This window comes from Narcine bancroftii, chromosome 13 (assembly GCF_036971445.1).
Source record: "Narcine bancroftii isolate sNarBan1 chromosome 13, sNarBan1.hap1, whole genome shotgun sequence".
In the NCBI taxonomy this organism is placed as follows: domain Eukaryota; kingdom Metazoa; phylum Chordata; class Chondrichthyes; order Torpediniformes; family Narcinidae; genus Narcine; species Narcine bancroftii.
The window spans coordinates 14,486,006-14,503,162 of NC_091481.1; the positions used below are offsets into that span (position 1 = coordinate 14,486,006).

Here is a 17,157-nt window from a genome sequence, read left to right on the forward strand (position 1 = left end):
AGGTCTCTCCGATGCTGTGCAGACATCATACTGTCTTTTAGTATATATTGTCTTAATTTTTATTTTTTTTTATGGTGTATGACACCATTTGGCCAATTGAATCTATGCCACTTCTGAACAATTCCCCATTCCTCAGTTGTTTGCCAGTGATGTCTTCTCTTATACATACCCATTAACACTCTCTCCCACAATTCTCTACCATTCATCTATGTTGGCCAATTCATCAGACAATTTGATCTTGGAGTACCATTGCAAGAAGAGTATGACAGAAATTGTAAAACTCCTAAAAGAGATTAGAGCAAACAAACAATGGTAACTTTTTTCCATTGTGACATAAGGTTAAGATGAAAATATTTGAAAGATTATAAAAAATTGACAAAGTTAATATAAAAGGCTTGCATCCTTGCCTCAGCCCTCGCCCTTGTTGGTCCAGCCAGTATTGGAGTTTACAGGTGTGTGATGTTGTTGGGATATCCATGTGTGTGCTTGAAGGATGTTGATGTAATCTTATTATGCATGGACTGCATATAAATTTCTCTTAATTTTGTCTGACCTACTCTCCCTGCAGTTTTGTCAGCCTGGCGGATGGCAGCTGGTTCTTGAAAGGAAATCTCCAAATTTCTTTGTGGCAGTTTTAACAAAGATCAACTCAGAGAGGCATTATTGTGCATGCTTTACCTTTTGGGAAGCAGTTGAGAGTTCTCAGGTAATTGGAATTCTACAGCAATCTCCATTAAAATTATGCTGTTAATGTGGCAGGGATACCTCACGATATTTTGCAGTCACAGTGATCCACATGAAACGCAAGGACAGATTATTTCTGTGGTTGGTTTGAAGGAGAGTTTTGAGAAGAAAGAGACAAAGAGATGTGGGGAGCAAATTTCAGACCCGAGGATCTTGGGCAACTAAAGTCAAAGGAGTGAATAAATGCTGGAAGTCTGTAGCTATCACCAATGATTATAGGAGATTTAAAGAATCGCAAAACATACAAAAATTTGAAAACTAATGCAGATTACAATACAGAATTGTTTTGCAGTTTTTTTTTTAGTTCATTCCTCATCCACATTGCCAGTGCTCTCCCTTCTCCATTAGTTAATTGATGTTCCCATTTAGTTTGGTGGATTGGAGAATGACAGAAGACATTCAGATGCTACTTCTAGTGCAACAAATATGAATCAGATCAAACGTTAATCATTTAAGAGGAACTAATATTCTGTAGATTACTCTCAAAACTCGACAATAAAATTACCATCTCATTTGTGCTCTTTATTTTTGCCTTCCTATCTCCAAAAGGTTTAAGAATGTAGAGTCTCTGCTACTACCCCGGATGGCAGAGGGTGAAACCTGAATTTTACATTCATGTACATCGTATTCATCCATAGCTGTTTCAGGCATGATACAATGTGCATTTCCACTGTAAATCTGACTCAATTAAAACTAGTCATGTAAAAAAAAAGCTGCTAAACTTTGTACATAACTACTTGTGTATTGTTTTCCTTGCCTGCTGTGTTATTGGTTACGTGAATTTCAGCTGGACTCTTGATTTGCTACATTCTGTTGCACTGTATTCCACAGTAATGTCTGCTTGATGTTTCTCTCTGCCACCTCAGCAGAACCATGCAGATGTCACCGATGAGGACTCGAAATTTATCCAGACACCACAGTTATTTGCCCCAAAAAGTCTGGTTTTGGTTTCACAGTTGGACCATACTGAGGTGTTCAGGGTAAGATGAGGAGCCATGCATTTTTATTGAACTTTGCAGAAATTGTAGCATCTCAATTATTTCATGTGTTTATTTTGTAATACAGAAAAATGTTATGTGGAGTAAGTAGTCCTTTTCACACCGCCAATGAATGGTGACCCTGCGTTTACCCGGGTGAAATTTCCAAGAAGGTGGGACCTCCCGGGCCTTTCACACCGCGGTCCAAATTCCCTGGAATTTCCCACTCCCCTGCAATTTATGGGGTCCCGCCCCCAGCAATGACATGTTACGCATGAGGCTACTCTCGGAATTGAACGTTTATGTCACTCCCCATTGTTCATTAGAACCGACCTTCCTTCTTTCTTTTCTTTGGCTTGGCTTCGCGGCCGAAGATTTATGGAGGGGGTAAATGTCCACGTCAGCTGCAGGCTCGTTTGTGGCTGACAAGTCCGATGCCGGACAGGCAGACACGGTTGCAGCGGTTGCAGGGGAATATTGGTTGGTTGGGGTTGGGTGTTGGGTTTTTCCTCCATTGCCTTTTGTCAGTGAGGTGGGCTCTGCGGTCTTCTTCAAAGGAGGTTGCTGCCCGCCGAACTGTGAGGCGCCAAATGCACGGTTTGAGGGGATATCAGCCCACTGGCGGTGGTCAATGTGGCAGGCACCAAGAGATTTCTTTAGGCAGTCCTTGTACCTTTTCTTTGGTGCACCTCTGTCACGGTGGCCAGTGGAGAGCTCGCCATATAACACAATCTTGGGAAGGCGATGGTCCTCCATTCTGGAGACGTGACCCACCCAGCGCAGCTGGATCTTCAGCAGCGTGGACACGATGCTGTCGACCTCTGCCATCTCGAGTACTTCGACGTTAGGGATGAAAGCGCTCCAATGAATGCTTCAATGATGTGTGAATTGAATATAGGGTGTTTATTTCATCATCATGTGACTTTAAAGCATTTATTTACCCAGTTCTTTAATTGGCATTGAATGAGATTCAGATTTGGTGACATGGTCTGAATGTTTAATGAGACTCCCCCCTGCCCTAGCCGTATATCACCCCCCTACCCCTGCTTCACCATGTCGCGACAGTGGCATGATGTGGGATCAATGACAGACTTCATTACCCATAATGCCTCACACAGCTGGAACCACTCTGGGGAATGCAGAGCAGTTCCAGGTGCATGGGGGATTATGAATAAGGAGGACAGCTATTGACTCTGCATTGAGCCACTGCCGCGACATGCCAAAACGGCCCTGAAACGGCCTGCTGTTGTCAGGATTTCCATGATATGATTCTTTATTTTATTCGCTCATGTGACACAGAGTACAAGCCCTGATGTCACGACGCTTCCTATACTCAGCCATTCGTCTTTTCACACCACAGGGAGAGGGTGGTCCAGGAAAATTACCTGGGTCCATGGCCCTACTGGGCAGACATTTTTACACTGCCGGTTCCCGGGAGGGTTCCTGGGAAAATTTCCCGGGAATCCCCATTTTACAAGGCAGTGTGAAAAGGCCGACTGTGGTGGTAATTTTGCAATGTAAAGACCTGCATCCAGCAAAGTGATCTATTACATGTTTGTTTCCATAATCATCCATATGTCCAGATTGATAGGTGCTGGACAGTGTATTTTCCTAAATATCTTCAGATATAATGGGAATTTTACATTTGTCAAGTTGCTTAATATGCTTTAGTTGATTCAAGGGTATCCATTGAAGAGTACATAAGCAACAGAATATGGATTAGCTGGAAACAAGAGATCAATTAGTGGTAGTGCCTGGGAATTTTATAACCACAAGGCAGCACAGTTAGCATAGCAGATCAGGCAACGCTGTTACAGTGTCCCAGGTTCAAATCAGGCATTATCTATAGGGAGTTTGTACATTCACCCCACGTCTGCGTGGGTTTCTTCCTGGTGCCCTGGTTGTAGGCCTTGTGGGCCAGAATGGCCTTTTACCATGCTGATTGTCTAAATTTAAAATGTAAAAAAAATTTCAATAAACTGAGCGTGACCAAAGACAGCAATATGTTGAAGTTAAAAGAGGCAGTTTTAAGGACAGAGGGAATTTCGTGTCAGAAGCCCAGCAACAGCATCAAGTAGATCACTGAAATTGTAAGCAGTCCATTCCATCTTAGACAGTGGTCTGCAAGGGGTACCGAAGTGGTTTCACATGTGCAAAGTTTACAGGGGTGACCAAAAGTATTGGATTCAGTCTTCCCACACAATCAAGGGTTGAGAGAGAGAGGAATGGGCAAAGCAAGCATCCTTAAGGTGTGCCTGTGTTGATTGTCAGTGAGGCAGAGAAGTTGTTACCGTGGTCGTCCAATGAGGAAATCAAAGATCTAGTTGCTGATTGGTCTCTTGTGTTCTCTTCCCCATCCCCTTCCCGTCCTCTCGCTCTCCCTTGCCCTCACACGCTCTTTCTCCCCCTCTCTCTTTCTCTTTCTCCACCTTTCTCGCACCTTCTCCCCCGCTCTCGCACCTTCTCCCCCTCACTCACCTCTCTCGCACCTTCCCCCCTCACTCACCTCTCTCGCACCTTCTCCCCCTCACTCACCTCTCTCGCACCACCTCTCCCTCACTCATCTCTCTCAGCAAGAAATTGATGCAATATGCAAACATGTTGTCTTTCACATCATTTAGGTTTTCAGAAAAACTTAACCAGTGCTTGACTTTCAGTGCGATTGAGATTCCTAATTGTGCTGCATTACCTGTAACATTTTCTTTTATAGCTTTGAGTGCTCACCTAACAATTCCTGTCCAAGCAAGGAAAAGAGGTCTATCTTGAGTCCAACATCCAATGTGCAAGCAGCTAAAGTCCAGAGTTTCCTTTGGTTGATTGTAATTTTATTCAGAGAACAATGGGCTTCATCCTAGACAAAGCAAACTCAGGGTTATATTACTTTACAGAAGTTCTGATGAAATATTCTGAATTCTGAAAATAGTTGATCTTGGTTAATTTTGTTTCACTCTCCATTTCTTTCCCCCTCCCCATTTTTTCTTCCCTCCCATACAGAATTGCCTGGGACTGATCTACACCATTTACATTGACTGTCTAGATTTTCCATTGGAGAAAGTGATTGGGAACTTGCTTACATGCATTGTTCCCATCACAGGAGGATCCCAGGTCAGTCAGAGCATGATTTCTTTTTTCTTTACTCTCAGCTTCAGTGCGTGGTTTCTTGTGCACTGAATGTTTTCCATACTGTGTTGACTTGATACCTATTTTGTTGAAGTCAGTGACTGCTGTTTCAATAAAACAGATGAGTGAAGGATAGAACAACAGCAGACTGGCTTGAATTTGCAGAAGGAGAATTCAATTTGGATCTCTGTTGCTGAGAAGTTCCGTTAATCTTTGTAATGCATGAACATGCAAGGCTTTCAGTATCTGTGTGTTGCTATTCGAAGTGGTTGGAAAGTTCTGGGTGATGTGTCTTTCTTTGGCAACACATCACATCCCCTAGCTTTGATGTATTGGGAATTGCCATCATCTGTCCAGAAATACAGTTGCTGTAGCCACTAAAGCAGGTCAAGAGTTGAGTAATCTGTGGTGAGTGATTCACAGACTGATATCCCAAAATCAGAAGGGGGAAATTAGGACTATGATGAAATACTTTCCACTTGGATGAGTACATTTTGAACATTGCTGAAGAGGTTCAACATCTCTCAAGACAAAGCATCCTGCATGATTGGAGCCCCACCAACCTTTGCCATATGGTTACAGTGTCATCTACAGAATGCACTGCAGTTACTTACCAAGGTATTCTGTCAGTGCTGCCAACATTGGAGATTGTTTCAGATGCATTGAACATCACAGACCTCCAGGTCACACACACTAACTCAAATATATTATTGTCCCTTTGTAAATGTTAGACTCTAAAACTTCCCCACTAATATTGTGGGAGAATCCTTAGTGGACAGATTGCTGGGGTGTGGAGATGTGTCTCAGTACAGGTATTATCTTTTCTTAAAGGCAGAGCCATGTAGAACAGAATAACTTTTGGCAGCAAATTATTATAAGAACCTACTTGCTGCTTTACATGTTCTTAGCTGAAAGTCAGGTTGGGGAGGTTCCTTATTTGAAAATTTAAATGAACAAGAAACTCGCACAGTGCAAAAGATTTTTGTTCATTTATCCATTTCCTCTTTTTTTTCCAAATGTGTTGGCATTTGGTATTTTAAATTTTGAATTGCTTAATTAAAAAAATAGTAGGGCTCAAATGTAGAATTATTTGGCACTTCACATTTGTGCATTTAAATGGTTATATGGTTATATGGCCACATCCTACTTTGATCATACCCACTTTCAATTGTTCTTTGTATTTGTCAATATCTCACCCAGTCCAGTCCCTCTCTTTTCATCCTCAATCAATATTCCACTTTCATTGAATCCAACTCTCTCCATCATTGTTTTGCTTTAAATGACCCACCCAGTGATTTAATTGTTGCTATTGGCTTCTTATAACCTTCTATATTCCTTCTTATGTAATCCCACTGTCCCAATGATCTGACCTCTTGACTACCCCACTGTGCATCACCCCACACTTTCCATCACCCTTCAAATCCAATAATATCCCATTCAGTTTTCCCCTGAAACCTTCAGAGCATTAGCACCTTCAGGAAGTTCACTTCTCTTGTGAATTTGCAGGGTCATCTAATGCATCTGGTGCTCTGTTACCATTTTGGTCTCCTCTATACCTGAGAGATTGGATGCAGAATGAGAGATCTTTTTTGTTGAGCAACTTCACTGAAATAGCGGGGACCTCCCAATGGCCAATCATTCCAATTCCACACTCCATTGCCACACCGCCATGTTTATCCATGGCCTCATTCACTGTCAAACCAAGGCCACTTGCAAATTGGAGTAGCACCGCCTAATATTCTATTTTGGCACTCTCTAACGAGATGACATTAACCTCCGATTTCTGTTGGGCCTCTCCCTGACTCTTCCTATCCTTCTGTCTCTTTTCCTCCTGCTCCCACCCACTTCCCTCTACATTCAGAGAGCTTTCCCCGCCCCCGTCACCTCAGCCTTTTCTCTTCTGCCCTCCCACCTACGACCTCTTGCCTGTTGGCCTCTGTTCTCCTCCCTCCCACCTCTTCATTCAGGTGTCTGCCTGCTTTTTGCTCATACCTTGTTGAGGGGCTCAGGTCCGAAACATTGGTTATATGTCTTTGGTTTCTATGGATGCTGCACGATCTGCTGAGTTTCTCTAGCTCTTTTGTATATTAAAGTGGGATTTTTACACTGTCTGGTTGGGGTCTGGAACAGATTACTAATGGTGGCAGATTTAATTCTAGCCAGGCAAATATCTGAAAGGAAAGAGAGAATGGGAAGGAGAGCAGCAATAAAGGGGAGAATAGAATCCCATCTTAAAAAGCACTTTAAAAAATATAATTTAAGAGACATGGGCTTCACAAACTGAGCCAGAATTAAATTCTATATTGCCAATTGCCCTTAAGGTGGTGCTGAGCTACCTTTTTGAATTTTGAAGTGTGGTATTCCCACAATGCTGTTAGGGAGGGAATTCTAGGACTTTGATTCAGTGATGGTGAAGGAACAACAATATATTTCCAAGCAGGATGATGTGTGGCTTGGAGGGAAACTTTCAGATAATGGTGTTCCTATGCTTTTGCTGCCATAGTCCTCGCTGCTGGAGGTTGTGGGGTTGGAAGGTTGTCTAAGGAGGCTTGGTGAGTTGCTGTATATTGTCCAGGTTTTACTGCATTTGAATGTGGACTACATCCCTACTTCTGACTGTACGATTGACAGAAGGTCATTGAAGGAGTTGAAGCTGGTTAGGCCAAGGACACTATCCTGAGGAACTCTTGCAGATCTCCAGTGGCTGAGATGCTTGACCTCCAACCACAATCATCTTTCTTTGTGGTAGGTATGATTTCAACCAGCGGACAGTTTTTCCTCCTATTCCTTTTGACACCATTCTATTTAGATGTTTCTTTGATATCAAGCAATGTTGATCTTACCTTCAACTCTTTTTCCATATTTGGACTAAAGCGGTAATGAAGACAGAGGTTCAGCATTTTGGAAGGACCCAAGCTGAGCATCAGTGAGCAATTTGTTGCTAAGCAAGAGCTGCTTGATAGAACAATGGATTACCCTGCCATCACTTGGCTGATAATTAGGAATGGGACAGTTGAATTTGGCCAAGTTGGATTCATTCCTGCTCCTTGTGGACAGGAGATACCTGGGCAATTTTCCACATTGTCAGGAAGATGCTTGTGTGTTGATATACTGGAATAGCTTGGCCAAGGGTGCAGCAAGTTCGGAAACACATCCTATTTGTGGAAGTGCCTCCATCACTTAGTTGTTTAATTGTCCAACACTAGTCACAACGAGACTGGAGAGCTTTGATCTAATCTTTTCGTTGTGGAATTACTTGGTTGTGTTCATTGAATGCTGTTTGTTTGGCATGCAAATAGTCCTGTCTTGCAGCTTCAGTCAATTGATCCTTTATTCTTATTTGTGCCTGGTGGTACTCCTGGCATGCCCACCTGCACTCTTCATTAAACTTGGGTTAATCCCCTGGAGTGATGATAGTGGTTGAGTGAGGGATCTGCTGGCCCATAAAGGTTGAAGATTGTGGATGAGTACAATTTTGCTGCAACTGATGTCTTACGACAGCTCATGATGGCCAGGCATGTATTGCTAGAAATGTTTGCACTCTGCCCTATTTAGTATAGTGGTAATGAAATCCATTTTTACTGTGAAGATAGGAGTTCATCTCCATGAGCTTGGGGAGTTGATCACTGTCATGGACAGATGTATCTACGACAGGTGGGTCGGTGAGGGTGAGATTAAGTAAGTTTTTCCTTGTGTAAAATTGCATTTAATGAGGGGGGAGAGAAGCACGCACCGGACATTGCATAAGAATTTTTCTTGTGTTATAATAGAGCTAATGGCGCTATTTATTTAGTCATTCATAGGTTTTGTTCATATCTTTACTTCTAATCAGTCATTTGTTTTTAACCTACTATTTGTCCTTGTCTACTGCTAACCTAGATGGACGACGAGAATGAGGAAGCATTGGTATGATTCTTTTGTAGATTTAACTAACTTTATCTTAAATCTGCATTTTCTGAATGTTGGCAGGGTCTACTGTTAACATCGTACCGCCTTGTGGAATTAGAACAGCTGCAGTACTGGAGGATTTGAGTCATTTCAGAATATAGAGGTGTGTCGAGGAAAGAAAGTGTAATCGTAATTGGCATAGAAATACTATTAGCGTGGGTAAAATATAGAATAGAGAGGGCTTTTCGACAACATCTCTGTTGGTGTTCTTGCACTGTATTCTGCAACATCTGTCTTCTCGCATGACTTGCAATTCCCTTTTCTAACATGCAACTCACTGGTATCCTTTTGAAAGCATCTGCAGTTCTGCCGTGATGGTAGTTATAGTGAATTCCACATCCTAATAGCTCTGAGTAAAGATGTTTATCTTTATTCCTTCATGAGATTTAATGAGAGTATATATATAGATATAGATATCTATATAGATATAGATACTTGTCCAACCACCTCATTTAAAAAAATCCTAAACTTTTTTTTCAGTAGTTATAATCCCTCCATTTTGGTCATATCTTTGTTAAAACTTTTTCCACTTTTTAGAAGTTAACAGAAAAAGTAGTGACTGAATATGCTCTCTCTTCCCACCACTTTCACTTCACCCTGAGGGTGCTTCTTTTTTCTTGGTCTCCAGCACACTCCCCCACCCCCAACTGAAGATGCTGACTTGCAGCCTTAATTGCCCCCCAAGGATTACTCCACTAGGAGCCAGCCTAGAACGGATTAACCAAATGGTGACTGCTCTGGTGCCATAACAATATTCTAATGGTCTTGTATATGTCAAGTTACGACAGTTCTTAATAATTCAAGTGGTGGATCTGTCTTCGAATTTAGTTTATGTGAAAGTTTACGAAATTAAAGGGAAATTAGTAACCCAGTTCGGTCAGAAAGATAGAATGTATAGTAGAGATAACAGGATTGTGTTCATAATGGAAGGAAATAATTATTGATGTCCCTTCTGGATCTGTTCTGCCTTTGGTTATTCTCTACGAATGCTAGCCATGCATTCATGTTTGCCTGAAACTATGTAGGAGAAAGAAACATGTTGAGTCTTTTCAGCAATTCATCAAGATTGTCGCTATTCGGGAGGAGTCACGTGATGGAGTAGTGGCCGGACGGTGAACTCCAGCCCTCTCCAGAAAAGTCGGGAAAAACAAAGGAAAACACAAAGGCACAGAAATAAAAGTTACAGAAAAGTGAGTATAAAGGTGGAAAGAAGATGGCGACAAAAAAAGAAAAATCGAAAGCAACGGTAAGAAGAGAGGAAGAGAAGACAAAGGAGGAAAAAGGTGAAGGCCTTACCTGTCCGAAGAGGCCCGCTGCGGAGAGAGAAACCCGCTCCCTCAGGTCGGTAAATAATGGACTACAAAAATGGCTCGCTGAGCCGAGTAAAAGTGCGCAACCGCGCATGAAAAAAAACACACCGACGGGAGGGGGGACCAGCTGGGGAGTCGATCTCCACAGCCGGCAACGACAGCTGCAGAACACCTGCAGCAAGAAGAGACCACAGAAGACAATAGAAACAAGAAAGAAGAGAAGGAAAGGGCAACAAAGAAACAACAGATGGCCAACCCAGAGGAAGAGGAAGAGTACAGTAAAATAGAAGAAGAAAAGAAAGGCAAGATAAAGGTTTTACTTTCTCTTATTAAAGGATACATGGAGTCATTTAAAGAATGGCAAACACAGGAATTTAAGGATTTAAGAAAAAGAATAAACAACACAGAAGAGAAAATGAATAAAATAGAGATGACCTTAACAGAAATGGGAAAGAAAATGGACAAGATGGAAGAGCGGGCAATAGCAGCAGAAATGGAGGTAGAAGACTTAAAAAAGAAATTGGAGGAATCTAATAAAAAAACTAAAGAGACACAAGAACTACTAGCTCAAAAAATAGATACAATGGAAAATTATAACAGAAGAAATAACATAAAGATAGTGGGCCTTAAGGAAGATGAAGAAGGCAAGAATATGAGGGAGTTTATAAAAGAGTGGATCCCTAAGACCCTAGGATGTCCAGAACTACAGCAAGAAATGGAAATAGAAAGGGCACATAGAGTATTGGCCTCTAAACCACAACCACAACAAAAACCAAGATCTATTGTAGAAAAATTCCTAAGATATACTACAAGAGAAAAGGTACTGGAGAAGACAATGGAAAAAGTAAGAGAGGGCAACAAACCACTGGAATATAAAGGGCAAAAAATCTTCATTTATCCAGTTATAAGTTTTGAACTCCTAAAGAAGAGAAAAGAGTTCAATACAGCAAAGGCGATTTTATGGAAGAAAGGGTATAAATTTATACTAAAGCATCCAGCGGTATTGAAAATATTTATTCCAGGACAACAAAACAGACTATTCTCGGATCCAGAAGAAGCACGAAAATTTGCAGAACAATTACAAAAATAGACTGAGGGAGGAAGACGGGTAATGAGAGTAAAAATGATCACGATTGATATGTATGCGGGTAAAGAGGTATAAGAGTGAATAGAGACAATGTGCGTATATGAATGTATCTGTACTTAGAGGAAAATATAGATAAGATAGACAAGAATTAATAAGGGAAGGTAATGGAATAGAGAGAATAAGGAGGGAATTAAAAGAGTGACCTTTGTGACATATGAAAAGTGAAATCTTTTCTGGGGGGGGCGGGGTGGGGGGAAATAGTGGTCACTGCAAAATCAGTTGACGCTTGCGAGTGGATTCGCAAATCCAAATGGAGAGGGGAGATGTGGTTGTCCGACAAGGGATAAAGGACAACTCAGGAGGGGAAGGGGAGATTGGGGATAAATAAGATAGAAATAGGAGAATAAGGAAAATGTTGGATGTTGTAGGAATGTTGTCTTATAAAGAGTTGAAAATAAGAAAACAGAAATGGAAAAGGAGGAAAGGTAATGATGGAAAAACGGAAAGAGAAGACAAACAAAATATAAAAGGGCTACGCTGAACTATAAGACTTTAAATATTAATGGAATACATAACCAAATTAAAAGGAAGAAACTACTAAACTTAAATGAATAAATGTATTCCATTAGAAAAAATAACATATAGGTTAAGAAATAATATTGAAATATTCGAACAAGTATAGGAGCCTTACATTAAATACAATAGCGAAAACCTACCGGGGACAAACATTACCTAAGTTGATGGAAGGAGAAGGAAAGAAACGAATGGACTCAGTAAAATTTCTGGTGTACTTTTGTTGAATGACAACATTGTCTGACTGGCTTAATGCAACCTAGATTGTATACCTAAAATGGATGAGAGGGGGGGGTGGGGGGGTGGCTTGGGAGGAGGGGGGGGGGGGAGAAAAAGTCACTGTATATGTGTGAAAAAGAAATAGTGTATATCATGGCTAATGTGATTTATGGTGTGAAAAATAAAAAAATTAAAAAAAAAAAGATTGTCGCTATTCTTCTATAAATTATCCCATATCTCCCAATTCCCTCAATCACCAGACATCTATCAGTCTGTTTTGAATGAATTCAAGGACAGACTTCATGCCTTCTGGGTGAGAGAATTCCAATTATTTTCCAGCCTTGAAGAAATTTTCTTCTTCTTAATCCTAAACTGCATTCTCTTTATTCCAAAACTGCCATCGTCCTAGGTCTAGCCTGTAAGGATCTTTAAAAATTTTCTAAATTTTGTTTTGATCTCTATCTCTTTTAAATTTTAAAGAAAATAGTTTAGTGTTTAAGACAGTGTCTTTACAGAGCCATCAATACAGGTTAGAATCTTGCCCTGACTGTAAGGATTTTCTATGGTTGCCACATGACCATGTGAATTTCTTTCAGGTGCTCCAGTTTCCTCCCATGTTCCAAAGATGTACAGATAGGTTCATTGGTCACATGGGTATAATAGGTTGGTGCAAGCTTGTGAGCCACGAGGGCCTGATATTGTACTGCATCTCTAATAATAAAATATATGGTCCATCTACTCAACTTTTTTTCATATAACAAATGTGCCATCTCTGGAATCATATATACCTCATCATTCCTGCAATCCTGCTATGGCAATTGTATTCTTAGGAATGTAGACCAAAACTGTGCACAACATTCCAGAAGCAGGTTGGAAAGTTGTGGATGTACCATCCCTTGAGCAGTGTGTGCAGTCTGAAGATTAAAAGATTTCTTTTTACCGGCCAAGGATATTAAGGAGTATGGATTAGAAGTTGAGAATCAAGACTGCAGATGTGGGAATCAGAGCAAAACTGCCAGAGCTGTTTGACAGCATGTATTGAAGGGGTGGGGGAAAGAACTGTTGACATTTTTGGTTGTAACTCTACATCAGAACTGGGGGTTGAGAAGGAAGATGGCAATATAAAGAGGAAAAGGGGAGGGGTGAGACAGGAGCCAGTCGGTGAGAGATGAACTGAGGAGTGGTGAAGGATGAAAATGATTGGACCTGGGAGAGGTGGAGTTGAGAGAAAGTGGCTTGTGTGATTGATGGAAACACACAAAGAGTGAAATAAAGGGCAGGTGAGGCAGGCTAGGTAGGGTGAAGATGGAGATGGCTGCCAGAGGGTTACAAGTAGAAACTCAAAGGCTACCAGTGCTTGATTCTGATAAGGAAGGTGATGGTGGGAACCATTTGGTGAGAGGTGTATGGCAGATGGAACCAGGTGAGAAATGGGATCCAGCGGGGTGAAATATGTGGGTCATAGGTGGATGGAACTGAGAGGAGGATGAAAATGAGTGATTGGGTGGTATAGTAAAGGGGACAAAAATGAGAGGACCAGATATGAATTGGAAGTAGAGGGGAAACCACATGAAGTATGGGTGACTTCAAATAGGAAAAGCCCACATTCATTGCATTGGGTTGTATTCTACCCACAATTCAATAATTTAGGGTTGATATATGGGGTTAAGATAAAGATTAGTATTGATTTCATTAAAGGATAGACAGGTTTTAGGGCTGCATAGTCACTCGTAGTTACTAATGGTGGGCATTTGTGACTTGAAAATATGATGCAGTGCTGCCACCAACTGGTCACATCTTTGAATTGCAGTTTTTTTGCAAATAACCTGTGTCATGGTGGATAAATGAGACTGCAATTATATCAGTGTGTATTTATTATGCAAAAGAAGTAGTAAAATTAGATGACCAGATAAGGATACTGTAAAGAGATGAACACTATTACCTGAAAATGTAACATTATTTTCCTGCCAGACTTTGTATGTCTGTACATCACTTTAAACCAATGCACAATTCAGTTTATGGATCTAAAATAAGTATAGGATAAAATTTTATCCAGGTCTCTGAACACTGATGTTTAGACTCCTTTAGAAAATGTTCTGTTTGTTGGTATAAGTAATTAATGAAGCCACTCAGGATATTGGTAAATTTCTTTTACATTTTGTGACCGATTCCTCCACAGAGAACAATTTCACTTGGAGCAGGAGACCGTCAAGTGATTCAAATCCCTATCAGTGATGCACTGCCAGTCACAGGTTGCAGTGTTGCACTACTCCTCAAGCAGCTGGGTATGTATTCTTAGACCATATTTAATCTCAGTCCACACGTATGCCAATGCAACTAATTGTATTTGCAGCGATTCTACTATTAAATTATACTGACCCTAGTTGCCTGCATCATACTTCCAATAATACTCAGCATTAATTTTTTTTTACAACATGAGAAGAATGAAAGTCAGAAGACCCTGTTTGTTGTATGAATTCATCTGTGAATATACTCTTTAGAATTTAATTTTTCTAGGTGTCATGTAAAGCAACCAATCTCAACAGGGCCCTGATAGCTCCACCAGGGGGCCACAACATACGGAAGAAATCAAAACTTGACAGCTTCACAGGGAAGAACATAGAACAATACAGCACAGTACAGGCTCTTCGGCCTTCGATGTTGTGCCAACCTATATATTCTTTCCTAAAAAAAAGTACTAAACTCTCTCTACCACATAACCTTCTATTTTTCTTTCATCCATTTGTCTGTCTAAGAGTCTTTTAAATGCCCCCAGTGTTTCAGCTTCCACCACCATCCCTGGCAAGGCATTCCAGGCACCTACAACTCTGTGTTTTTAAAAAAAAGCTTACCTCTGATAGCTCCCCTAAACTTCCCTTCCCCCATCATTATTCAATGAAGATCTACCGGGACCAATGCCTGAAGAGGGCGCACAAAATCAGTGAACCGGTGCGGACTCGAAAGGCCAACATGGCCTGTTTCTGCTCCGAAAATGGTTATATGGTATATGGTTAACTTTGTACATATGTCCTCTGGTGTTCGCTCTGTCTCCTTTCACAAAGCCAAAATCAATTCTCACTTTTCCTCTTATAGTATCCAATTTACACCTTTTGTTTGTTGGTCTGAAGTCCTCCCCCTCTCATTCTTCCCTCATTTTTCCCCCAGCCTTTAATTCAGACACTGTTTCTTCATTCATACCTTGAGGAAGGGCTCGGGCCTGAAATGTCAGTAATATATTGTATCTTTACCTCCTGTAGATGCTGCGAGAACAGCTGAGTTCCTCCAGCATTTCAGTGTTTTGACTACAATCACAGAATTTGCAGACTTTCATGTTTCACTCCATCAATAAATAGGAGCCTGACATCGGTGTCCTTGTTAGCAAGTGTTCCAGGGTCAATTGCAGGGTGAGGAAAATGGCAACTGTAGGCAAATTCTAGTGGATCAAAGCTCTCTTGGAGGCAGGAATTAATGTGAGCCATGAACAACCTTTCGAAGTACTTCACCATGATAGATATCAGAGCCACTGGGCAATGATCATTGAGGCATATTGTCTTGCCTTTCTTTGTTACCAGATAATTGTGGGCCATCTTAAAGCAAGTAGGAACAATCAGCTTGTTTCAGCAAGATGTTAAAGATGACATTGAAAACTTGCCAGCTGGTTTGTGCAGGTTCTTGTGACCATTTCTTTTCCACACTAAAGCATAATTGACAAGGTGTATCTAACATACGATCATACACTCCATAATCTAAAAGAGATTATGCTATTTGCATCCCAAGATTTCATCTTTTATTCCTTTTTTTTTGTAGGTATTAACAATGTGTTGGATCTTTTCTGTGCTGCTCTAACTGAACACAAGATTCTGTTCCTGTCCTCCAGTTACCAAAGGCTGACTGAAGCCTGCCGAGCACTGCTTGCTCTCATGTTCCCTCTAAAGTACAGGTAATTAAGAGAAGGTTACTGGTTTCATTGGGGGTACTGTTGTATTCATGGCAAAGTCACACAAGGATCACGAGAAAATTGATAGGTATTGATGTGATATTGATTTAGTCAGCTGGTGGGAATAGCTTTCCAATTGTGTGGATATTATATCATTCATGTACACTTGTCAGCACTTGGATGCTTGATCAAGAATAAACGTAATTGATTACAAGTTAGTGGAGTGAAGATTGTGTCAGAATAAGGAGGATAGGTGGGGCCATTAAAGCGAGAGCTGGTTGTGGGAAGGGCAATTGCTTTGTCATGAATTGAATGGGGAAAACCTCTCTTTTATTGGGATTATACAATGAACTTTGTTGTTTCTTTGCAGTTTTACATATATTCCAATTTTACCAGCTCAGCTCATTGAAGTTCTGAGTAGCCCTACACCGTTCATCATTGGAATTCACTCTTCTTTCCGAGCAGATATGCAGGACTTGGTGAGTGAAGTACATGATTCAAACCTTTAGCCCAGTCATCATGCCTTTGGTTGAACTTAATTCCACAATTCACAGTTGTATTTAGGGCTTATGATTTTAATGATGCTCTTATAACCCAAATAATCCTGGAATCTGGAGCAAAATATAATTGACATAGCCAGCCAATCAGCATTTGTAGAGGTAAATGGGTTGTGTTGACTTTTCAAGTCTAGAAGCTGCATCAGGTGGAAGATTCAGGGAGGAGGAAAGATGGTCAGGAGTTAGTAGGTGATGGGTGGAACCAAATGAGGTGGGGAGGGAATGATGGGGTTTGGTACCAGGGATAGAAAAAAATGAAGCAAAGGAGAGAGAACGAGGGAACTAGTGGGAGTGAGAAAAGAACATTGCCTTCGACAGGTCTCACATGGTAGGTTACTTTGGAAAGTTAGATCACATGGGATGCAAGGTGAGCTGGCCAATTAGATTCAGAACTGGCTTAATGGAAGGAATCAGAGGATAGTGGTAGAGGATTGCTTTTCTGATTGGAGGTCTGTGGACAGTGACGTGATGCAGGGATCAGTACAGGGTTCACTTGTTTGTTATTTAAATTAATGATTTGGATGCATTTCAGTTAATGTTATTAGTAAGTTTATGGATGACACCTAAATTAGTAATGAAAGTGTGGAAGAATACCCAAGATAAAACAAGATCCAGATCAGTTGGGAATGTGTGCCAAGGAGTGACAAATGAACTTTAACAAGTTTCAAATATTGCACTTTGGTAA

General features: G+C 40.9%; 1 protein-coding gene across 13 annotated transcripts in view; it reads left to right on the forward strand.

Annotated features, from left to right (window-relative positions):
- Positions 1-17,157, forward strand: part of sbf1 (SET binding factor 1) — a 137,628-nt gene that overhangs the window by 55,124 nt on the left and 65,347 nt on the right. For 6 of the 13 annotated variants that reach the window (XM_069908248.1, XM_069908249.1, XM_069908246.1 and 3 more), the window contains exons 3-9: positions 569-701; positions 1,606-1,724; positions 4,716-4,826; positions 8,721-8,747; positions 14,158-14,263; positions 15,786-15,918; positions 16,286-16,394. In XM_069908248.1, the coding sequence (XP_069764349.1) occupies positions 569-701; positions 1,606-1,724; positions 4,716-4,826; positions 8,721-8,747; positions 14,158-14,263; positions 15,786-15,918; positions 16,286-16,394 (738 nt within the window). Of the gene's footprint in view, positions 1-568; positions 707-1,605; positions 1,725-4,715; positions 4,827-7,491; positions 7,587-8,720; positions 8,748-14,157; positions 14,264-15,785; positions 15,919-16,285; positions 16,395-17,157 lie in introns of those variants that run through there. The other 7 variants (XM_069908253.1, XM_069908259.1, XM_069908252.1 and 4 more) reach the window with 5 other exon arrangements.